The 25,869-nt window shown below is 40.4% G+C and overlaps 1 protein-coding gene across 9 annotated transcripts in view; it reads left to right on the top strand.

Moving 5' to 3' along the window:
* The window catches only part of tenm4 (teneurin transmembrane protein 4), a 145,049-nt gene that overhangs the window by 14,345 nt on the left and 104,835 nt on the right, over positions 1-25,869 (top strand). For all 9 annotated transcript variants that reach the window (XM_085795900.1, XM_085795898.1, XM_085795905.1 and 6 more), the window contains exons 2-3: positions 18,210-18,496; positions 19,749-20,021. In XM_085795900.1, coding sequence (XP_085652026.1) covers positions 18,274-18,496; positions 19,749-20,021 — 496 coding nt within the window. In that variant the 5' untranslated portion in view covers positions 18,210-18,273. The remainder of the gene's footprint in view (positions 1-18,209; positions 18,497-19,748; positions 20,022-25,869) is intronic.

Genomic DNA, 25,869 nt, shown 5'->3' with positions numbered 1-25,869 from the left:
GTGTTGGTCTGGCTGAGTGTGTGCGTGAGTGTTTGTACAACTGAGTAAAAATAAGCGATGAGGAGCGAGACTGGGAGACACAGAGAAAGGGCAGCTTATAAACTGCTTGTGTCTAATTTGTACCTCCATGCCTTAACTAAGACATGACAGAGCTGGAGCAGGAGGCAATTCAAACAGGCCTACGGGTCCTAACCAGCATTTTCCTCTGTGTGTACATACAGTACAGTATGTGTGTGCATGAGAGAGAACTAAAGTGAAAACAGTGTTATTCAGTTAATCCGTGTATTTTCCCTCATTTTTTCTCCAATGAATGTGTCAAAATAGGTAAGTTGGGGAAAGCTCTGGGGTCTAGCATATTATTTATTTCAACTTGAGTTCTTTCATAGAGAACGTGTAATTTTTCTGGTACTCGGACATTTTCAACAGCCTTAATGTTAGTATTAGTGGAAAAATATATACACATTATAATTCCACGAGGTGACAATTTAGTTAGAAATGTAAACATGTAAACAACGTGATTTTGGGAGATGCAAACATTTCCCAAGGTTAGGCCAACTCCTTCCATGCTATTAAGACTCGGCTCATTTTGGTCAATGGGAAAGGGGTCAAATGCCGATTGTTAGCGGGTCGACCCGCGTTTAAAAAACCTGCGTCGACCCGCTAATTTTAGTGGGAAAACGGCTTCAGTCACAAATTGGTTGGTTGACCCGAAAGCATGGAATAGATCTGAATTTATTCATTGTTTATTTATACTTTAGCACAACACCATAAAACAGTTTGTGCTGTTGCAATCTGTACAAGTACACCAGAGTAAAACTCCGCTGTGAAATTCTTTCTAGATTTCTCCTACTTGACTCAGAGCAGCTGTGGTAAACTTAAGCCGAGTGGTGGTAAATGTTTTGACTACCCTTAGGCTTGCGATCCGAATAATCTTGGACACACCCTAATATTACAACTCTGTGTGGTCAAATGATTCCTTTGTCAGAGGCAAGTTCCAGTGTGAAGTTTGTAGCTGAGTTTTGTTTTCATATTATTTTAAGTCTTGTTACAGATGATCTTAGAATCTAAAATGTTCATAAATCCTTAAACATTTCTCATTCATCAGCCGTTTGAGTATCTCACATCTACTCTGGCATCGTTTCTATGCCTCCATGCCAGTTCCAGCTGTCTGTTCGCTGTCCATCCATCCCTTTGTAGTGAATGTGATAGCTCATAAACACCTTATGGAAATTTCTTCAGATTTGACACAAACATTCATTTGGAATGGAAGATGAATTAATTAAGAACTTGGTGGATGAAGGGTCAAGGTCAAGGTTGCTGTTATCACACAAAACATTTTTTCCCCCCCTCAAACTCAAGAAATTGTAAGGCAGCTCATATGTATATATGTATATATAAACAGTATTTTGAATGCTTTGATTAATTGAATGACCTTTGGACAGAAAACACTAATAAGCTAAGCGTTGCTGCTGAAGGAAGCTACTGAGCACAGACGCCGTTTGAGAGTCTTCTGCATAGGCGTGTGACCTTTTGCACAATAATGCGATGTATTCTTGGATCAGAGAGCATATTCTTAATTTCACAGCCAGCGTGTATTTTTAAAAATCCTACATGCAGGTTCAAGTATTTTGTTGCTGTCTGATATGTAGTACATGTGCACTGTTGAATAAGTAATGGCTTAGCCACTGTACGCATGCATTAACAGTGCAGATCAACAGAGATGCTCAATGCACTTCAAACCCACTGAGTTTCCCAAGTGCCTTTATAGCCTTTTTCCAGTTGGAAGCCTCAACTTGAAAGTTGTAAAAAGTATCCTATCAGCCCAAATAATAGTGGCACTGTCAAATAAAAGACCCCCTAGTCCCCTTTTAGTGTAGTAAAGAGAGATGGCAGACCACGAGAGGTAGATACGAGTGAGTGTGGTTTATTGATGTCATTTTTCATTTTCATTTACATCATGTTGCATTTCAGTTCAGCCAACATATAAAATCAATTAGTTCAGCTTATCTGTGTTTTGTTACACTGTCTTAGTTGCTGATTCTATGCCTCACCGGTGAATCACGTATTCATATACTGTAATATAACAGAATGGATGCTGTGTGATGAAGCCTCTTGATCTCAGTTGACTCCTACGTTTGCATCATTTTCATACTGAATGTATAGTTCAAGTCATGTCACATTCCGCTGCTGCTGGTTTCCCAGCAGAACAACAGACTTCAGAGGCTGTTTGCTCCCAAAACATGTCCAATAGAAGCTGCTCTGAGAGGTACGTTGTCAAAATGTCACATTTTGAGTAAAAGGGTAAACATTAGCCCGCAGTTCCTGCAGCTCGCTCAAAATGACTTTTAGAATAAGAATAAGGTTCGGAAAGTAAATCAACTGACTGTTCCCTCGATTTTTGCTCCTTAATTTCTGAGTAGATGGAAAAATGAACTGTTTTGATCAAGAGGAAAGAGCTCTGGCGCATCTCTGTCTTTCCCTCTTGCCCACTGTGCCACCCACACACTGCCTCATGTCTCTATTGCTCGGCTTCTCATTGTTCAATGCAGTGTTGTGTAAAATGAACAACTTGGTGGAAATGGTTTCTTGCTTTTTGGGCACATTTTCTAACCGGGATTTTGCATTCCTCCCCCCGCCTTTCCAAGGTTATTTTTTCCTCTGTTTGGATTGCACAGTATTTAGAAGCAAACATGGAAGTTATTAGTTTTTGTGCATGGTCCAACTGGGCCAGTGGCATGGCAAATGTGCTATCCCCATGAAAAAAACACCCTTTCTGTTTTCATCAGAATAATGGCTGTGATACATGCACAGGATCATCAATGCAAACCAGTAGACATTTCACTTTAAATGTAAAACAGGAATCAAACGGATCAACCAATCATGCATTTGATGCATGTTATCTCCATACAGTGGTATTTAGATGTCTTACCGTGCCATGATTCTGGTGGATGTTGAGTGCTCTTGACCAGGGACTAAAGATAAGTGCAAATGCTGTGTCCCATTTTATTCTTTATTTTATCTAACCTAGATATTATTCTACCAGGATGTTAGATTCATTTTAATGACCAATTTCTCTGTAAATCAATATATCAATTGTTAGGGTCAAGTTTTTAATTTGATTGCATAATTTACTAATTTACAATAACCTGATGTCAGTATATTCCAGAAGATTTGAAAACATGGCATAGACTATTGTCAGAAAGAAGAAAAAAAAAGAAGACAGGTCTTTAAAAAAAAAAATACAAAACTAAAACATAATGCTGTACTGAAAAGTCTGTTGCGGAAATCTGTGCTAATAAACAAAGGAAAAGCAAAATAGTTCAGCATGGAGGAGGAAAAGGTTTAAAAAAACAAAAGAAAAACGATCAGGTTCTGTGCAGACTGTAATAGTGCTGGTATGACTCAAAGCCATTAGTTACCTGTACTTTCTTCTCTTAGGCTCTCAGTATTCCATGCCAGTACCTTCATAGCCGGAGTGGAGCCCTGGATGTGCCTGAAATGTGTTTTGTATGCGCCTGAACATGAGCAGAAACAATGAAGGCGCTTATGTGATTTAGATCATGAAGGCTGCTGTTGTGCTGAGTTAGAAGAATATCATAGTAAAGGAAACTGCAGCGTTGTAGTACACAGCTTGACCCATAGCAGGGATTATTTATTGCTGGCAGCTGAAAAGTCCGTAACTCCTGTTTTAGTGATTTATTTTTATTTGTTAATGTCATTTCAAGGGCTGCTGTTGCTCTGTGCTGGCTGAGAACAGTCTATGAAAGTTTGCAGCACCGTCAACTAACCCAAAAACAAGGTACCAAATCTGTTTTCTCAGCTCTAAGAAAAAACAAACGGATAAAAAACAAGAAAACATGCATGTACAGTACGTAGGTTTTACCTAAGCTCTCAGCTCTAATGGTCCCTTATAAGAACATCAATTATGATTAGGTCTGACCACCTTTATTTATAAGGATTGTAGGATATTTTACAGTAGATGTTTGGCTTACAGTAGCTGGCTCTCATGCTCACCAAGTGGCTCAGGCATGTAGGCCAATTAGCAATAAAAAACATAATAGAAAATAACTAAACAAAAGTTAATCCAGTAAAAGGAACTGAAGGAACAGGAACTAAAGGAACAAAAAAAGACCTACGTTTTAGGTAGTGAACTGGCCTTCTTCTGCCAGCAAAGTCTGCTCTGATCTGCTCCTCATAGAAGCTCCTGCTTATAAAAGAAGGAGCTTTAATGAGAAAGAGCCTATAAAAATCTCCTGCATATAAAATCAAATAAGTCATCTCACAGAGACTGCTCATCTGTTCCTTAATAGTAAAATGGTATACAGTATAAATCAACAAAAGTGCTTACAGCATGTTTCAAATGGTGCTCTCTCAAAAAACAAGAACAAAAAAAAACAACAACAACAACAAAACTGTGAAATTAGTTTCTCATTTCTCTACATTGCCCCGGAAATGTCTTAGTAAAAGAAATCTAGATCAGCTGAAGCTGCTTTTGCGGTGTTTAAAGAAGAGGTATACAGATTTTTATTAGGTGAAGAAAAGAGAAAACAAACCAAAGATGTTCAGGAAAATGTAAAAAAAAACTCTGTGCTGACTATAATGTAATAAACTGTATACATGAATATTTGAAGATGTGTACACCCACAAGCGCACATCAGTATTGTCTGGAAAGTACTTCAGAATTAGAGCAGTGCACCAAGCTTCATAGTGAAGATATAATCTTACAAGAAGGCAGCTACAGTATGGAGAATATAAAGCCTCTCACACATGCCGTTTTTAAGTATTCTATGAATGCAGAGTTGGAAAATCTTAGCCAGCACCAATCTTATTTCTTAAGTGTGGTGTGTAGTGTGTGTTCTTAATGTGGATATAGTCCCATTCAAACAGGCTATTGATCTGCAAGAAAATCGAATCCAATTAATGATCTGCCAATCCATAAAATCTGGATTGGTTAACATAATGTTTGTTCACAGTTTTCTTGTGTTGAAGGTCAAAGAGCAAATGACACAGCAAGATAAAGGATAATTAGTAATATTCAGCTTAATTAAGTTGGCAGCGATTACTGGTACAACAGCCTGAGTAAGATTATTTAGAAAAGGCTAAACTCTGCTGTGTCATTGAAATACTACCTTTCTTCTGCTGCTGTGAAAGCGCTTGTTTCTTTCCTCTATTATATGTAAAACTTTTAGAGGATTTCATTGCAGCTCATGTTTTTGTTCATAGTTTTGATCCAAACGCTTTTCATTCTTGTCGCCTTTAAAATTGGCAATGTTGAGTATTGAATTTATTACAGATGTTTGGTGGCTGATTCAGAATTAACTGACTTTTGAACAATAACAGGCCACTGATCTGCTGTGAAAATGGTTGTAGACCTATTCCCTACAAATACATGAATTTATCAAAAGGTGTTTTCAATTGAGGCGCTGCTTTAAGTATTACTGCTTTACTTTTTTATTACTTCAGACCAAAGGGGGGCTGCGTGTTTTCATAGGAAGTAAGGGAGAAAGGTTTACATTTTAAATGCAAATCTGAGTCGTATTCAATTGTTTGACTAATTTTTAAGAAAACAACACAGTCAGTCCAACCAGATCAGTGATCTGTAAAAGATATCTTCCAATACTTGGACCAGACCCAGAACTAACCTTACTCAAGTTCCCAGCAATAGCCTCAGCTCTCAAATGTGGCTGAAATCTTATGAAAACTTGTGTGACTGGAGTGGTGTTAACCTTATCAAAGGCACGTCATGGATCTGAGTGTTGCCTACTTGTTTGGGGAATTAGCAATAAGAGATATTGACCTCTACCATATCTTTCAGATGACAGAATGAGAGGGTTTCAGTCAATTTACCGTGAGACAGCGCTGGAGCAGAGAGATGATTGTTGAATGCTGGGATTTTCTCCTGCTGTCAGGGAGTGGTGAAACACCCTCCAATGAGGATTTGAAGGAAACCCCTGCTTGTTTCCAAACTTGTTAAACACAGAGATGGTGTTAACATGCTTTGTTCCAGCACTGCTGCACAACCCCCAACTCCATACACACACAAACACACCCCTCCTCCACTACCATATCCAAACACCCCCCCCCCACCCCTCTCAAAGTTGAGTAAACCTGCAGAGTATAGCGGCGGGAGCTTGGCCCTGATTTCAGTACAGCGGAGGAGCCAGGGTGGCCCAAGGGACACTCAGGTTACCGGCATCGAATCCTGCAGTATTAGCAGGGCACAGTGAAATAACAGCCTGCCATCTGGAACCTATGCTAAAGCCATCCTTGCCTCTCAGCGTTCAATCACATTGACCTCAATTAAGTGTTATTTGTGCAGTATTTTTATTCACTTCTTCCTTTGGCACCAGATCTTTCTGTCTCATGTAGTAGTACGTGCTATAACACACCGTGTCAGCTCTAGAGTGATTGTCAGAGTGTAGGTTTTGTGTAGGTTTTCCTACCAGGTCTTGTGCCGTGTATGAGCTTTCCCATTAAACTTTTAGCGAGTCCACCTCAGAAGAGGGTTTCAGGAGAGAGCATCTTAAGTGCAGGGGGATAAAGCTTGTCTTTGTGCTGGAGAGACGCTGCATGGTATGCCGGGTTAAGAGTAGCTGTTTTTTGGTGAGGCTTCATACTCATGACTTGGTATGGTCTTTCTTGACCCCACTTAAACAGGAGTCAATGAACGCACTTGAGTAGGTCTTCCCTCTTTTGAACTTTGGCGCTCCTGGTTTTCTACACTACATGCAAAGTTTGTTTCTGCACTTTCCATCGTCACTGTGCCGCAAGATTGTTAGAACTCGGTACACTCAATGTAAAGGGTTGGGGTTAGGGTTTGCAAATCTCACTTTCAACAGATAACATGAGAGCTGATTTTGAGACTGACCAAATGCAATATATTTAATGGGAGAAATTACTGGAACATTTTATGTTTCAGTTGGTACAAGATTGTTTTTCTTTTTAATTCTGGCTTCATTTTTTTGTGTTTGTTTTCTTCATTTATTTAATTTGGGACTTGAATCAGTCCACATAATATTGTGGATGGACTAGGACCTGGACTGAAGCAGACCAGATGTTAAACCGCTATCTGTGTTTTGTGGCAAAGCTGACCACTGCTGAGATATAAATTTAAAATGATGTTGCCCTTGTTGCTCAAAGTTTGAATTGACCTCCCTAGGCTACATTAAATCTGCTGTTATTACTCTAAAAAAAAGTCAATTTTAATGTCCGTTCCCTGCCACTTAACTCCTCACAAATTGGATGTGGTCTGAGTGGTAGATGTTTTTTTTTTTTGTTTTCTTCAGAAATGGTTGGACTCATTGCAATCTTGGCTGATGTCTGCAGCGTTTTAAGAGACCTACGTCTATCCAGCAAATTTCCTCTCTTGCTAATGTGTATGTGATTGGGAGCATTATTTCTTAATTGCCATCTGTTGTTGTGACCTTTAGGCATGTGGAGGATTTATTTTTGAGAAATGACTGTAGAAAAGTGCATCTCTGTTAGAACTGTGTTAGAAAAATGTCATGTAATGTCAGACAGCCCAAAACACAAGAGACATTTCAAAAGCAGTTAATGAAAAAGGGAACAAGGTAAGAAAACTCAAAGGCAGCGCTGTGTGTAGACACTGCTCGTACATCTTAATTGTAATTACCCATTCACTTCCCTTGTTCTGATTTCATCATTCCTTTTTCTCAAGTTTTGTGACCTGACGGATCAGGCTCCTTTTTTAGCTTTAACTTCATCAGAGGTTGAGTCAGAACAGGTCAGAAGAAAGAAAAGCAAGCAGTAGGCAATTAATTTAGTTCGATATATATAAAAAGTACTGCAGGAAATCTTTACGAGGGATTTATGTGGTGGATTTAAAAAATTCTGAATTCGGAGAGACTCGACTAGCAGAAGACACTAAACTGCACAGAATGTTACAGCAGCCTTGGCTGACAGGTGATTGATCTCTTCCACTTTGTGCACGTAGCAGTGTCAGAAATTTGAATTTTTACATTGCAGAAACTACCAATATTATGCATAACTTTTCAGTAAAAGGTTTTATCATTCAGATTTCATAGTTTTATGCTTTTCAGGTTTCGTGCTTTCTCACTTATAAAAATTTCATTGTGGCTTCAGAGGTTTAGTTTCTTCTTGATGCAGGGAAAATATGCAAAAAGTAAGAAAAGGAAAGATGAAGCTCAGGGGGGAGAAACAATACTGGTATCCCTAACAGCAGAGATAGAGCAGAAGGGGAATATTTGTACTGTAGTCCATACCAGGGATGAGCATTTGTAGACTGATATATAACCACACATGGTATATAGTTATTATTTTTTCACTTTTGCAAAGGATGATGTTAATTTTAAAAGTGTCTATCATCTGAGACGCAGTCAAAACGTGTCAGGTCAGTCCAAAAGAAATGTGACTCTCTCTTATCAGTATTTACCTTTTTGTGATGAGTGAGCACTGGTCAAAAAACTTGCCTGGTGCTGGGTGCCACCCTGTCAGCGCGTCAGAGTGCGTGCCAGAGATGCCACGGATATACAGGCTGCACGGCTGGCATGTTGAGTCCTCGACTAAACATCCCCCGCTATCAGTGACAGGCATCAACAGGAGAGTACGCTTTTAATGACCGTGGAGACATGTCTCAGAGGAATTCCCAAACAGGTGACACGTTGAGCTTTGCAGGTGGCTCCTGAGCACGCTGTCATTTCACGGCACTCTCTGCTTGCACGGATTTTCCGTCTGAAGCCCAGAACATCAAAACCTGCTTCCAAGACACTGGACACAAAAGCTCCGTGAACGAAAACCTAATGTGGAGTAAATAATGTTTGATTTCATAATGTGTAATATATCTTCAAGTCTGAGTCCAGTGTGTAAACCTACCAACCTAAAGCTTTTTCTAATTTTACCATAACTTCATATCAAATAGCTGAACACATTTCTCTCAGCCTATGCTGATACCATATACCAAACAAGAAGAAAAAAAAAAAAGCAATTTACCCCGGTATCCATTTGGTTAATAGCTCCATTAAGCAGCATGGCGTGAGTGGAGTGCGGCTGCTGTGTGGAGCGCAGGATGACGTGTTAATTCTGGGTAATTTATTACCCTGGGTGTTGCTGGGAGAGGAGCTCCTGACAGATCCTGTCTCACTGGGATCATCCTCAGCCAGGCTTCCATGGGCATCGCCTGCTTAGCAGTGGCTCCAGCGTGCGGTGCTCGCATCCGCTGATGCAAGTATGATGTAAAACCCTTAGTGCAGGAAAACAACGGCGAGGGCGCGCATAGTGTGGCATTTTAGCAGACTGGCAGCCTTTGAAGGTAGGTGGCTAAAAGCACACCTGTGGAGAGGGAGAGGGTAATCAAATTTCCCCCCCAGTGTTATGAGCACTTGCTGGCTCTCATATGGCTTTTATTTATGGAAGTATCCTTTTCTGTCTAGGGCTGGGCCCTGATTGGATCATGGATGCTGATTGTGGCCTAGAGCTGTGGTGATCAATCCTAATTTACTTGCAGAATTAAATTTATATATAGGAGGATGCAGTGCCCTGCCCTGGTAGATGAAAGGGCATTTCCCTCATATGCATCAACAATCAAGATAAAGACAAAAAACGAAGAGAGACCGTACTTCTGTTTGGTTGTTCTAATAACATGTAACACAGGCTTCCATTGGGGAGTTACAGCTGCATTAAAGACTGATAGTAGATGAGCCAAAAAAAGAAATTGCACAGGCGTTTGTGCATAAGGGATTTTTTTGCGAGCCTCAGCACAGAGAGTGGATCAGAGAGTGCAGACCTCTAGTACCTTGGAGGCAGAGGGAGGAGGTTGTGCAGGTCAACACAGCACTGCCAAGCTGCCCATCGGCCATTTCATGTCATAATCACTTAGGGGCAAATCAGAAAACACCAACTCTCAGAGCCCCGGCTAAAAACCCTCCCAGGATTCTTGTCTGAACTGTACGAAATGATGGAAAAACACATGCAGCTCCTTTTGCTTTATTACAAATGTTACAGAGCATGTTTTTTTTCTTTTTCTTTTTGTTCTTGTGATGCTCTTTTTCTGCTTCAGAAGATGAGCACTGTTTGCCTGTGTGTGTGTGTGTGTGTGTGTGTGTGTGTGTGTGTGTGTGTGTGTGTGTGTGTGTGTGTGTGTGTGTGTGTGTGTGTGTGTGTGTGTGTGTGTGTGTGTGTGTAAGTACAGTTGGCCACTGCAGCAGCCACGCCCTCTAGACATTGCATCTTTACAGCCGGAGCTGTCATCCAGCCGATGATGAAACTACAGAGTGATTAGCCCCACCCAGAGGCTGCTGAGATGGGAGATGTGGGAGGTGTGTGGTTGTCAAAGCGGAGCTCGCAGAGATGACTCAGTTAGGCACTTAGAGTAAGATCATTACCATGCAGGATCCCTCTGTCTAGTTTTGCTGTGTGTGCTGTTTTTTTATTGTTTATATTGAACAGCAGCTGGTTTTATTGTCTCTAAGAAAACAGTTGTGCTTGTTGTGTGTCAGGCTTTCACATGGTTCCCATGTTCATCTTCTCAGGGCTGCCATGTTAGCGGATTCGTTTTTAGCAAAAGCCCGGCTGAGATCCACATTATTGCTGTTGTGAGGAAACCTAATTACTCTGGTTTATTTGATTGATTGATGCTTTTACTTGAAACGAGCACTTCCCACTCTTGGGTAGTTTACTTTGATCAGGGGGAGAGTGTGCGGGGTTGATCATGATGTATTCATTTGTTTGTGTTTACCAAATACAAATCATTGTAGCGTGTTTCCTGCATCTCAAATCAGTTCACATAGTGTGACGTGGATCAAGCACTTCGTATGATGTGATATTTTACACAGAACCGCCAGCAAAATCTACAAAGGAGGTTCAAAGGAAATGACTGGGTCCTCTCCTGAGGCAGGAACTCCAGCTGACGTCAGTGATGATCAGAGATAGGAGGACCTCACCAAATCTGTGATCTCTGCAGGGCACTTCCTTGCTCTGGGCCTGTGAGAGTTATGTGGAAATCTCAGGACCCCAATTGTGAGTGGATTATAAATGGTAACCAGCATAGTCTCATAGTCTCTTTGAGGACACTTCTTCCACTCTGAACTGCTCCTGAAGAGCAGCACAGTTGCCATTTACTGGCCCGGTCCTCGTAACCTGTCACCCAGAGTGAGTCGGCAGCTTGATCGTAGGATCCAGGGAATCACGCATTAGCTGATCTGACAGGGAAACAGACATAGGGACATTCACATCCAGTACAGTTATATCGGATGTATGAATGCATTTGAGAACAGACTTCTTCTCTATACTCGGTTATTTCTAGCCTACACAAATGGAAGTGATTTACATTGTTATTTGCATATTAGGCAGGGAAGTGAAATCTAAACACAAGTGGTGGCTTTACTCAAAGTCTGACGCTATGAGTCAACTGAAATCTGCCTTGGCTGAGCGTATACACAATCTGGAAATTCTGTATGTTTGATTTAGTGAAGCTGTTAATTCCTTTTCTTTTTCCTCCTCTCATTGGATGTGTGTGTGTGTGTGTGTGTGTGTGTGAGATCTTGTGTGGGGGACAGTGAATGCCACCATATCTGTACAGATTAGTCTGTGATTTATTACTATCTGTCTTTGAACACATCCCCCCCATATTTATTGAATATTTAATCAGTAAATGAAGTACTTTTTTAACAGTATCAGTGTAATTTACACTTACATCCTTGTGTTACACTGCTACATAATATTCAGGAAGTATGTGTGGATCCCAGAGCTGCAGGATCATTAGTGGTATTAAGGTGTGATAACATCACTGACTCATTTAGTAAATATACTGGGATTTTCAGACAACTCAGACATTCCATTTAACCATTTCAGCACAAATGTAATATCATGGGAGTTACATGCGTCAATATCTGTACATACCCTTATCTTTAGTGCTCTTTTAAATGGCAGAGGCAGCCTGATCTCCCTAGGTTTAGTGGAAAACTAATAAAAGCACAGTAAACATTTGTTTTCACCTCATTTTCCATCCAGTGTTGAGTGGCAACATAAATTGTACAGATACTTCAGGGATTAATGCAAAACAGTTATGCGCAGTATAGCTATATACACTACAGCCAGGGAACATTTCCAAAAGCTATTGGTAGCCTATATCATGTTAAGCGGAATGTAAAGGAAGTGGAATATCTATCAAACGTAATGTTTCTTTGAAATACAATTTCAGGCTGTCATGTAGTATGAATAATTATTTGTACAAAATTAGAAAAATGCAAGTTCCAGTAAGAAGAAAGATACTTTACAATTATTCAGATTAACTGAGACATTGCCCCTGGAAAGATGTTTCTTCAGTTTTTCAATTGTTATTTTTCAGTGGTGTGTGCACTAGAAACAAAATTCACATCACCACTATTGTACTGAAGGGCAATAGCAGAAATCTCAAAGGCAGATATTGCAAAACCTTGCATATGAGAAATCACAATTTCCATGCAGTAAGTTTTTTTTTTTTCTCCCCCCGCTGAACGAACCCTTGAGGCATTTGAACAGCACTTAAAATATTCTTGTTCACAGCATCAATAATTTGCAGCATTTTGGTCTCAAAGACCTTACTGTTGCTACAGCTGCAAACTGCACATATTTGTAACAGTCGGTTTGACAGTAGCATGTTTAGTTGATTATTGCTAACCAGGTATTGGGTCTGGTTTCACTGCAGGCCAAACTATAAATCAAATTCAGCTCCAGCCTTTGCAATATAATGAGTATTAATCGTAGCCTAATGAGAGGCAGGTCATCACCACACTGACCTCTGCATTCACAGCTATGTGTGGAAACAGAAGCACTACAGCCTTCTATAGTGGAGAGGTCCCGTTTTAAACCTGCACAAACTTCACATTTATGTTGTTGCCTCAGTTGTTCTTCAGGAACTTCACTATAGTTAATCTTAAGAGTCCAGATTACTTATTTCCATTAAACATAGAACGCTATTATGGATCATTCATCACTTGTGATCCCATAAATATACTATACACCTAACAAATAATACTATACTTATACAAATATATAGTTTTTCACGGTTTAGCAGCAATATTGATAATGGAGAGGTGTAAATTTCATCTTGGCCATAGTACTACTTGTACTTCGGTGTATTTAACCAGGGTCAGGGACATATATCAGGGCACAGAGTGAATAAATAGACTGCTTTCCCCCGTTATTTAGCAGACCGGTTTAAACAAATTATTCCATCGCCTGCTCCCTCCGTCAGGGCTAAACCTTGAATTGCTTAGAGTGATTAGTAGTAGGGAGCGTGCTGCAGCAGTGGTCTCAGGCTACTTTTGTTTATGGTAAGGCTTATACGCATTCTGTTTTATGCACTACTGGGGCTTGCTTTTGATCCCAGAAGGAGGCGGCTGCTGAGATGCCCCACCGACGTGCCCCCTCCCCTCCTCAGCCCGCATTAGTGCTACTGAATTCAGTCCTGTTTGGCAAGCCATTCAGACCCCCCACCCCATCTCCCCAAGTCCTTTTTTTCCTCTATTGAAAACACACCTTTCTGTTGACCAAGGAGGCTTTTCTATGGAGCCCAAGCATGTGAAAGATTTCCAGAGAAGAAGTAAGTGGTGCCTGTATGGAGCTCCCTTTGCTCTCAATGGAACTTGTAGACAATGTTCTTGATATCTGCCCAAACTTCTTCCATGCTGCTCCACAGGCTGCTAGATGTTTGTCTGTAGTGTTGTGAGCTATTTGTCACTAATCCCTTGACTACGTGACTAGAGACTAGAGTAGATAATGGTTAAAACAAAATTGGAAATAATGTAAAACAACATCTTAAAATATTTGGCATTTAACAATACATCGTTAATCATAAGTTGACAATGATGATATGGTGTAAGTTATGTACTGTACATCAGCACCCATTTGTCTTAAAATGTCATCGCTAATCGATAGCACATTATGTCTCAATGTTAGTGGTCAATAATAGTAATTAAGTGATTTCACAGGCAAGTAATCTGTGATCATTTTAGGGATTTTCTGAACATGTGTGTGTGTTACACTGTTTCCCGTGTTGCCTAAAAATGATGGTTAACATTTCGCACCGGATTGTGGCTGGAAAAAGATCTATGACGTGTAAAGAGCAGCAAGCGGTTAATTATCATGGAAAACAGGGCTTTGCACGCAGAGAAGGTTAGATTTATATGCAGCACTACTGAATAGCAATTCTCAGCACACTGCTAATTGTTTGATGGATAGTACAGAGCCATTTGCATTTATATTGTACCCCCAACACCTCCCACCTATTTAGATCCCATATTTAACTAACTCCTGACACTGGAGCAATGGTCACAACGACCTGCCCAACGAAAACTGCAACGAGTGTTTCAACAGGGGCTTCTGTAACCTGCCATTCACACTGTGGGGGGTTTGTTTTATGGATTGGTTTGACAGAGGTGTAAGAGGCTCAACTCGCATTGAGGAACTCCTCTACAGCCTCCAGAGTTTTTAGCCTATTCACATTTCTACGACTGTGGAGTCTTTTTCAGCACTCCTTGGTTTTTGGGCTTATAAAATGGGCTGATTATTCAGAATTCATTGCACACATTCAGAAAGGAACTCAACAAAATGTAACATTGTCCCCAATTTTTTGGCAGACACATGCATTGGTGGACTTGTGTATTACTGAGAAACACACATACAGTATTTGTGCAGAAGGTGTAAGTAACAGTACTAAAAACTCAATTTTCTTTGAAGTAAATTGAATTTCTCTTGGATTTAGATTGTAGGTCAAACAAAACAAAAAAAATGCTGCCTGTGTTTTTACTCTTCTCTGACCAATGGTAATGAATGCTGAATGTTGTTAATAGTTCAGCCCTATTCTAACTGTAGCCAAAGACTGTTTATTGTCATGACAATTACAACTGTGGAAATAATGGGTGGGTTTGAAATAAACAAAAACCTTTTAACAGAGTGGCATGGCCATCCGCTGTTAAAAACTCTAGGTTGTATTTCAATGGTAAGTGTGTATTTGGTTGATAGTTGAGGTGGTGACTTTTCTTTCTGCCACTGGCAGCACCTTTAAGTTTCTCCGTGAAACAGCATAAGCTCTACTTCTGCTGTGCATAAACTTCCTTTAGTCTTTTATCACGGATAGAAGACTCATGCACAAAGCATGAAAAATGAACTGCCGATAGCAGACATGATCTGCCTATACTAGTGATTTCACTCAAGGCTTCTATGGTATTGTGTAAATATGCCGATCAGTTTTCCTGAAGTCTCCATTGAGAATGTTTTTCATTGAACTTTTGCAGCTCAAATGGTCATGAATCTTTCAGATCACCCATTCACAACATCCTGTGTGTTGGCTTGTAGCGACTAGTTGTTGGTTGGTGGATACCCCATAGAAATATTGAAGTACAGGTAACTACTGGGACCATGGCCGGCCTCTCTCAGGTGACAATCACTGTTCAGACATTTCCCCAGCATCTGCGTTTACAGGGTTGCCGAGCTCTTCAGGAAAATCAAGTCTTTTGTTGATCACAATTTATTATGGTTTGTTTGACTCTGTGGCCACAACATCCACTCACACATTTCAACTCACACCAAGGCAACATCACCGTATCTGATGACTTCAATTGACATGGTTCATTGCTCCCTGCAACACTTTATCTGCACAACCACATTATTGCTTTGCTTACAGTTGCTATGCATTCGCTTTACACACCCGGAGACAAACCTGACTCTACTGTGGCCAGTTGTAGACAATGCAATTCAAAAACGTAGACTCTGCAATTGTTTTAACGGGGAAAACAGACCATCCATCATTTCTTTTGTCTATCTAGAGAGACCTCAATTGATTTTGGATCATTGCATAGATACACAGTTAGCTGCTTTTTGGCACTGCTCGGGTTCTGCAGCTCAGGCTTCAGAGGAACATTGTCTTTGAAATAAAAGCATGTGATTGTTATCTTCATTTCAGAGATTTCGGTCCATGGCAGTCATTTTTCACTGGTCTTTGTAAATAACTTTTCTAACTGAGTCTTTGAACATACCCTCATTAACCTTCTCTTTCAGTGTCTAAAGCTACTTTTTTTCCCCCCTGTCCCTGGTGTCTTACCATGAGACGAGAATAACACTTTAAAAATAGTCCTCTCATTGTTCCTTACCTAGCTGTGTTGAGACATCTTAGTTAAATAAACCCCTCTGTTTATTATCTTCACGTACCAGTACATTAAAATAATACAACGGTGGCATTTTCTTTGTTTTGGCTCCTTGTCCCAGGATTTAGACTTAGACAGATGAACAAGAACAACTGTTTTGCTCTCTGGCGCTGAAATGCCTCGATAATGCCAGATGTAACCTGTTTATGCAGAACAGTGCTTTTTATTTTACAGTATGTTTTGTGTGAAAATTCTGACTGAATGACTCTAGGTGGATGTGTTTCCAGGACCTCCATTTGCATCCCATATCATCTGTCATTGTGTAGGGCCTGTTACTTTTTTGAAAAAACCCCTCTGGGTTTCCCATGGCCTCTGAGGTACATCTCATTGCATACTAGCCGATTAATAAAGAGGAGGAAGGGCGGTGCAGAAGAGAGATGGCCAAAGCACTGAGCCCAGCTCTTTGGAAACAAAAACAATGCACTTTACAGAACATTCTTGAAACTTTAGAAAGCCGCTTGTTCTCTGCACTCTCACATTTGCATAGCATGAAGGATCTTGAGCAAAAGGTAAAAATTAGCAACCCATACAAGCTGCATCTGAAATCTTGGGAGCAGCTGAAGTGCTCTTGCGGCTGCAGAGTGGGAGCATTTCCCCCCACCCATGTGGCGGAGGTCCTGGTATTGAGGCCCCAAGTCATTAATCACCAGGATCTTTTCAGCTGTCAATACAAACAAAAAGAAACCCCCAACCCAACAATGGTGTGCTAAAAAAAAAAAAAAAAAAAGTTTTTTTTATTTTTTTTTATTTTGAAGCAGGGGCAAATATAGTTCACTAGGGAGTATTGTTTACCGTTGTGTCCAGCACAAATCTCATACAGTATTCATAAAGAGCTTATCTTGTTCAAAAATCCCTGTCTGAACAACACAGGCATAGTGTCAGTAAAACCCCTCAGATTCGCCAGGAGTAGTTTTTTACTTCTTTTTCAAAGAGCCGTGTTCTCTTATCCTCTGACTTGAAGTGTGGGAGCAAGCAGTGACCTGCAGCATGTATGATAAGGTTTTCAGCTCATGAAAGATCGTTGTGTCATTGCCTTTCGAAGACTCAGGAAAATATACAGTATTGCAGCAATAATTGGCTCACTAATACCCTATTACCCTAACCCTATTGAGCTTCAAAGTAAACAGTGACCAAGCCTTTTAATCAAGTTCATATCCACATTGACATTTGTTAATCCAACTCAATACCTTTAAACCATGTGGTCATTTAGAATGAGCTATTTGCAAGGCAAATCATATTCCACTAATTTATTTAATATACATATCATATTGCACACACAGGCAGTTGAGTCACTTTTTTATTTTTGAGAAAACATTTTAGGCTAAAGAAAAACAGTTGTTTGAATACATAAAAAAATATTTTGAGGTGTTTTGCTGTGATTCAATATTGTGTCCTCCAAGGCAAGAAACACATGATGCTAAAATCCCCTCCCTTTACTGATCGTACACTTTGTGTGATATTTGACAGTTGTAGTTTTATGTTTCAGATTTTAATCATCTTTGCTGGTTCAGTGTAGTCCTCGATTTGTTTGCCTCTTCGGTTTTCAACCGGTGATGATTTGCAACTTATAAACAACACAATTCATGGAAGGACACCTGCCACTTTTACAGATGCCGGAGGCCCAGCATTATTTCTATATGGTACATAAAATGGAATATTTGTGGGAGACTTGCGCCGTAAACTTTATAGGTGCAAGATCTGTCGTGCAATATTGTATTAAATCTAATCCTGGTGGTTCTTCTCCCCGTGCGTGCTGTGCCATGCATGCATTGATGCCTGGGAACATGCATGGTTAAGTGTTTGGGTGTGCGTGAGCGAGAAAGAGAGAGAAAGAGTGTTCTGTTCCCATGAGGTCTAGGGACACGGCACAGCAACACTACGGCCGTAACAAAGAGATTTCTATATTTAACATGTTAACACAAACTTGCATTAAAGCTCTTGAAAGGACAGTCGCTCAGTCATATTTTCAACATTTGATTTGGTAATAAATAATACATGAATTCATACATTAAGTATCTTTATTTTTTGTGTTTCTCTCCTCTACAGAATTACTCAAACTAAACCGGCATAGTAATTCGCATTTGATGTTGAAATTAGTGTGGAGGAAGCCATGGAAGTGAAGGAACGTAGACCCTACCGCTCACTCACCGCCCGGCAGGACACAGAGCGCCGTTACACCAGCTCCTCAGCCGACAGCGAGGATGGCAAACCCAACCCCAAGTCCTACAGCTCCAGTGAAACACTCAAGGCCTTCGACCATGACTCCAGGATGGCCTATGGGAGCCGTGTTAAAGAGATGGTTCATCACGAAGTGGACGAGTTCAGCCGGCAAGGTTTGGCTTAGCTGAACCAATATCAGAAATGCTCTGCTGGAGATTTTCATTGACATCAGTATTGTTCTTCTATAAGTATATTAGAAGTGCACAATGACATGAAAAGGCCAGTTATTAGTTTAAGGGCACATTACAGCCCGGTCTAAATATATGCATCAGTGCTTTATAATGAGGGGTCTCTTGGTAATTCACATTCAGTTGCTGTAGAGGTCACTGCATAGTTTAACTATTAACAGAGGTGCCCAGGGATTGAATTTGCCACGCCAGTGTTAAAAACTGCATCAGAGACATGAATACCATCACCTGCTCTTTCAAATATATTATTGATCATTGGAATTCAAATTAGATGTGATGGCATATACAGTGTATATATACTGTATGTGTGTGTGTGCGCAGTGAACTCACTTTCTAATTCAATGGTTTTTCATTATTTTTTGTTTTCTACAGTGTAGAACAATGCTGAATGCATCAAACTGTGAAATAACAAATGTGGAATTGGGTAGGAAATACAGTGTCAACAAATCAAAATGCTTTTGATCGTAGAGTCTTCAATGGTGCCAGATTTTGCTTCAACGACAACTTTGCACTTTCTTGCTGGTTTTTGAACAGTTCCCATTTATGTTTAGCACTTGTTTTTAGCTTTAATTTAACTCTGTAGTGCAACTCTTCTCAAACCATCTCAGTGGGCTTTAGGTCAGGTGACTGAGGAGGTCAGGTCAACTGATGCAGCACTCCTTGACACCCCCCCTTAGTTAAATAGGCGTTACATAGCCTGAGGGTGTTTTGGGTCACTGTCCTGTTAAAATGCAAATGAGGGTCCCTCTGAGTGCAAACCAGATGTGATGGCATGTCACTGCAGAATGCTGTGGTTAATTGTTCCGTCAATTTTCTAGAAATCACCAGCAGCACAGCTCCTTGTTTGTTTGCTACATTATTCTACATGTTATTTCATAGTTCTGGTGTCTCTAGTGTTGTTCTCCAGTGTCTCCTACAATGTTTAAAAATTGTCAAAACAAAGAGGAATCTGTATACACATAATTTTACATATATACAGTGTATATTTAGTATATGGTAGACAATTGAGGAGAGAGAAAACTGAAACTTTAACTTTTAATTGATTACTGCAGCACTCAGGGCCAGGATGAACCTGTCATCTTTTTCTGTAATGAGTCCAGTTCATTTTGTTAAGTGATGTACGGTAGTTAGTGGTGCATTTAATTACCAGAGCTTTGTATTTATTGGCTCGCTGTAGGGGCAGAGTTTTCCCTGCGAGACCTGGGCTTTGGAGAGGCCCTCCCATCTCACGTAGCCACGTACAGGACGGACCTGGGGATGCCGCACCGCGACTACTTGGTCAGCGTCGGCTCAGATGCAGACACAGAGACAGACGGCATCATGTCGCCGGAGCATGCGGTCAGATTATGGGGCCGCAGCAACACCAAGTCGGGCCGCAGCTCGTGCCTCTCCAGCAGGGCCAACTCCAATCTAACTCTGACTGACACCGAACACGAGAACACAGAGAACGGTAAGGCGCTTTTCTGTTACTGTACTCAGACTAGCTGTGTGTCTTTTCCCACGGTGATTTGATTTTGCTGTCTCTATACACTGGTGCAGAACAACGTGCTATGTCTCAACAAAAACAAGAACAGTCAAGTCTAAGACTGCTTATTTGGATTGATTTAGTTTCTGACAATGCTCAACTGGCATCTATACAACCACAAGATGAGTCACATCTTTTCTGTCTTGGATACATTTTGACCCTCTGGAGCTATTTCAGAGTGATTAGATTGAAGTTGACATTTTTATCAAGCTTTCTTAATCTCCATTTGCATTATTTTGGATTTGGCAGAAGACCGACATATTTAGAATTGACCTCTTGAAAAAAGAAATTTCCTGTGCTGCAGTACAACAATAATTTTAGCATATCATCACCGCTGCTGTTAATCACTGCCGGATCCTGTTGTTCTTTCTGTCCCAGTGTGTGAATTATTATTGTGTGGACTAAGATAGGAAAGAGTTTGGCAGGTCCGTCTTGGTGACATCAGTGCCAGGAAGTGGGGAGCCATATGTATTGAATTTATCTCTCTGTGGCTTGGTGTTTCTAATTTGCCCCCAAGGGCCTGCTGAGCCTGTGTGCTTGCTCAGAAGGTCACTGGAGCTCAGGAAATATGTAACTATGAGCCATTTCAAGTGCCAGAAAATGCCAGAAGATAATAGCAGTTCTGCTGAAGATACCCTCATTCAAATTGTAGATTAGTGTACTGTAAGGTCATGTTATTACAGAATTCTGTTTGGAGGCAGAAATGCCATGTGGATGCCCTGCCCTGGCCTGGTAAACTTGGTATCATCGTATTAATTGCTAGGGTGGTCTATACAGTACTCTCCGTGCTGTGGAGGCGGCACCTGCGTGGCAGACATGTTTTCCTCACTCACAAGCCATTTTGTGTCCATAGTGCACATTCCTCTCTGTATTTGTTTACTTGAAACTGGATCATTTTCCTTTTTTTTCGACACAGAGGTGTTCTGTAGTAAAATTTAAGTTCTGTTTCATATTATGCATACATTATACTTCAGAGATAGAGGAACTCATCTAGGGCCTAGCGGCAAAATTCTAATTGCCCCTGCACAGCCTTGCAGAGAACCTTGTGAATAGTTTTGCATTTCAGAGTGTGTCACATTATGTATTAGCTTCTTATTATAACTGACAGAAATGACTCTTGGAAGTGGAATCCATTTGCCCGAATGACTCAGGGAGAGAACGTGGCATCCCTCTGCTTGATCATCTGAGATGCCAGGGGACTTGAATTTGGCTGTATTGTACATAATTAAAGAGAATCTCCTTGGATGGCTGTTCAGGGGTTGGTACACTGGAATGTGTTCAGTTCGCCTGTAGCTGCGGCATCATGCTGCATCTGTGAGACCCAATCGAGATTCTAAGTAGCTTTTTATTCCACTCACCGAAGCAGAAAGAGCACTTGTATTCAGCATTTAATTCAGTAATGCCTGATAACATACAATTTATATATGGCAAGTTAATTAAAATCCATCGAGCAGACCTGCTTGTGTGTGCTTTAATCTCTTTAAATCAACAAACCATTTACTCTGCTTTAATGTATTCAAGCCGCCGGGCAGTTCTCCCCCTCTTCACATGTGACTTACTTGACCCTGGTTTTAATGCATGCAAATAAGCGATAGCGATTTTGGAACAATTTTTTTGATGCTCAAGTGATTCCGAGGCATCACTGTGTGCTGTGAATGAAAAAAAAGAAAAACTCTTGTTGGGAATGATATTCTCTGCTAAGATTTACTTCATTTGTCATGTGATGATAATATTAAGTTTCACCTTGACTGATGTTCCAATCTAATAAGTAACGAGTGTCGCGTTAGACTGATCACTTCCAGTCATTGGCCTTTTGTACCTGAGCGCTGGCAAAGCAATTATGTCCAGCAGCGACTCCCAGTGTGTGCATGGGTATGTTGTGTCGACATGGTGCTTATGTGTATGGATTGGTTAGTGCATTCATGCAGTGTGTATAGGTATGTGTGCGTATCCTGCCCATGCTGCCTTTGGCCCATAGGGAGCCCCTTGAGGACACTTCCAGCAGCTGACTGCTGAGTCACTGCACATCCTCCAGGGGCTGAGTGGCAAGGAGGCCAGCCTGACCTGCTTTGTTTGGAAGGGGGCTCCAGTTCTTGAGTTTTGGCCCATTACAGCTTATCCAGATGTGTGCTCTAATCCCAGCTTTCCCCCACTGTTAAGGCTAGACTATTACATTTCTGTAACCATGAGAACCGGCAGCGGAGATAGCCACAAAATCCCACTGAGGGACTGTTGTTATTCATATGTTCCATAACCTGCGGAGAAAAATAATGCGGCTAAGGCCTACACAGTTCCTGCTGGCAGAAAAAAAGCCTGTGTGACTGACACTGGTATATTTCTATGGACATAATGTAATTAGTTCCAGCGGGCTGTTACTGTAGTTGAGTACTGATTTAGCTTTTCTCTATTTGCTTATTTCCATTCCGGAGATCTGTTTTTGTATTGATCAAGGATGGATTTATGAACACACACATGCACACACACATATAGATATTTACTGTATGATCAGTGTGTGTGTTTGTGAGTTTTACAAAGCGCTATATTAAAATCACATTTTGTACATACAAGATTAGTCTATAGTGCAGTTTAGTGATGCAGTTTGTTTTTTACACTAAACGTACTGTATTAATTATACCAATTAATTACAGTTTTATTTAAATATTGTTGTTTTTACTGTGAATTATATTTTGCTACAGAATAAATCATAGTGTGGGACTCATTTGTGTAATATTTAGTTTTTGGAATTAGATTATTTTTTATCATTGCTCATTACTCAAATCGTGGTAGCTGTAGGCATCGCTTCAGGGCGGTGCCTCTAGGAACTCCAGTGAAATCTTTTTTGTGAAAGTCCCTCCGCAACCTTTCAGCTACAATTTGATTTTCTGCCACACACCAGCAACTACTGGAGATTTCTGTTCTGAGATCTCCCCACACTTCTGAAGTACTTAAATCAGCTCTGATTAATTTAAGTTTCATTACAGTGCAGCCTTGACTGTTGGCTGTGCTTTAGCACCTACAAAATCATCATACACACTTAAGTTGAGACATTACTGTTTCTACTAATAATCATGTAAGTACTACACTTGTAATAATAATTTCATGGTTAATGTTAAAAAAAACATGGTGTATTGCTTTTGAAACTGAATGTGGTAAAAAAAATAATAAAATGAACTGTAACAGAATTAGCAGAGCTGATGGCAGATGTCACCTTTGCAACCATCAGAACAGAAGTGAATCCATGTGCACAGCAAGCAGGGGGGCAAGTATTGACTGATGGACCCAGATCCATCTGGGCTTTAAAAGTGCTCAATAGATTCCTGCAGGTATCCAGAGGAGTCGTACAAGGAGTGGTGTGATGTCTTCTCATCAATTCAGTGCCAGCTGAATCTCTGGCTGCTGCACTTTGCATGAGCTGAATTGAAGGGTGTGTGATCATTTAAAGGGAACTGCATTAAAATAAACCACCAGATATACAAATTACAATTTTATGAGGAGAGGGTAAATTTGATCAATGTTTGTAGAAGATGTGAAAGTATGATCCTCATAAAAATATATATACAAATCTGCAACACTTTTCCTGAAAATATTCTATCTGTCCATAGTTTTTGTTATTTTACATAGCCATGTCTCTATCACACCAAGCAAACCATGGGGACAACACACTTCTCAGGCTACTCCAGTGAGTAATGATTTGAAGTAGAAAGCAAAAGGGGGGGAAAAGAGCAGGGCTTGGAAGATGAATGATGGTCGGGTTTCTTAATTCAATTCTGTTTTTTGTTCTGCATGATTAAACACCAGTCATCATTCAGCATTTTTACCTTCAAAGCACATAGTGGCTAATGTGCTGATGTGATCGTGCTTTTAGCTGCGGTAAGAGCAATATTTATTGATGTTGAGTTGTCGGATGAAAAGTGGCCAGTCTTTTCATGTGGATTTACCATGCACAGCCCATTTTCTGCATTTTTATACAGATTTGTATACAGCTGTCAAGATAAGACTTTTTTTCTGCCTTTGTTGCTGCTGATTTTAATGCACAGATATAAAATGCCTTACTATTAGTTAGATTGTTGTTAATGGAGCTGAATCATAGCAATACTCCCCCTACACATAAAAGAAGTTCTTGAATAACCTAATCCTTGTTACCTTGTTATAGCCTCTACAGCACTTCTAATACTGCAGGAACTAAAAACATGTACTATGACAATAACGACTATTACTCTTCGTAACGGAGTTCTAAAACAAACTAAGAAGCATCAACTCTTGCAGTTAAGTGCCTACACCACATTGATGATGATTTATTCCCTTGCTACCTATATCAGATGCTTGTTGGAGGGTTCAAGACTCAGAAAAAAAACTTTGAACTGTTGAAAGATTGAGGTTAAGAGCTCCAGGGCAGTGCTCAGTTACTAAATCTTTGAAGATACCATGACTGTCTATGAGGGACAGGTGTTCCTCGTAGAAACATGTCACAGCCCCGAAAGGCTGAGGGGCTTTGAAAAGCAAATCTCTCACAGATTTGAACTTGAGCGAGGAGTACATCAGCCCTGTCCCCCAACCATGTTGATAGTGAAGCACTGAAAGAACCTTTGTTCAATTCTCTTCACTCATGTTATTCTTGGCCCAAGCCACATTTCCTTTGCATAGAAAAACACCCACTGAGCTTGAGATTGGTCATCGTAACTGCTTCCAATTGACCCAAGAAAAATAAGAAAAAACCATATTCTGCAAAAGTCACAGATGACTGTCCAAATTCTTTGTTTGTATTTTTCTGACCACTTTTCACTGGACTACAGATGAGACCCAACGCACTGAATATCAGGACTCATGTTGGAAATGTTCCCTCTGCATTATGACAGTTTTCTAAAAGTAACCACAGAACAAGCAGCACTTTTACACTTTGATGCAAAACCCACACACCTTAATCTTGTCCCTCGTAGACAGTGCGCGCTGAAATACCACTGCTGATTGCCGCGTCGTCCTGAGGTGAATAAGCAAATTTCTTTGATGCACACTCCACATTTAGGATGTGTTTTATCTTTGAGCTGATTCCCCCCGGAGCTTCGCCACAATATTAGGAACCTGTCGGGTGAAGTGAAATCAGACTTCCAATTAGACAAGACATTTCCTGTGTTACAGCGCTGGATTCACTGAAGTATGTTTTTTTTACATGAATATGGCAAGATCACAGAGGTGGGGTGGACTGCTAGCATTTCTGCTCTCCTCTGCTCTCCACAAACACACACACACACACACACACACACACACCAGACAAGATGTATGCAGAATTGCAGATCAAATGAGGAAATATCTGAACAGTATAAACTATTTTCATATGTAAGAGTAAGCTCTAATCAGATCTGTCAGGTTTTTGTTTGAAATGATATTGACCAAAAAGATCAGCATTTTACTGATGTTTATTTAGTAGTGCATTTAATAAGGTCAGTAAATCCTGCTTTTCTTTTACTCTTTATTGTTTTCATACAGTTGCATTTGTGGTTAACTCAAAACTACTTTATGTGATGACACATATCACAACTGCCTAATATATCTGTGTATTCCAGGGGCACATTTAGTTAATCTCAAAGGAAATAATATGTTTTAGTGAGCTGGTTTGAGGGAAAAAAAAAAAAAAGGTCGAAACGTTGGTTTTTAACACAGCTTGAATAAATATTTTTGCATATGAGGCTACGAGTGTGCCACATCCCTTTTTTTTCCCGTCTGTTCATTTTTCGTGTGCTCTCCTCCTTTTCAAAGACCTTAGTGAGCTGGTTTA

This window comes from Trachurus japonicus, chromosome 13 (genome assembly GCF_045865225.1).
Source record: "Trachurus japonicus isolate A0001 chromosome 13, Traja_1.0".
NCBI classification, from domain to species: Eukaryota; Metazoa; Chordata; class Actinopteri; order Carangiformes; family Carangidae; genus Trachurus; species Trachurus japonicus.
This window is presented reverse-complemented; position numbering and strand designations above follow the sequence as displayed.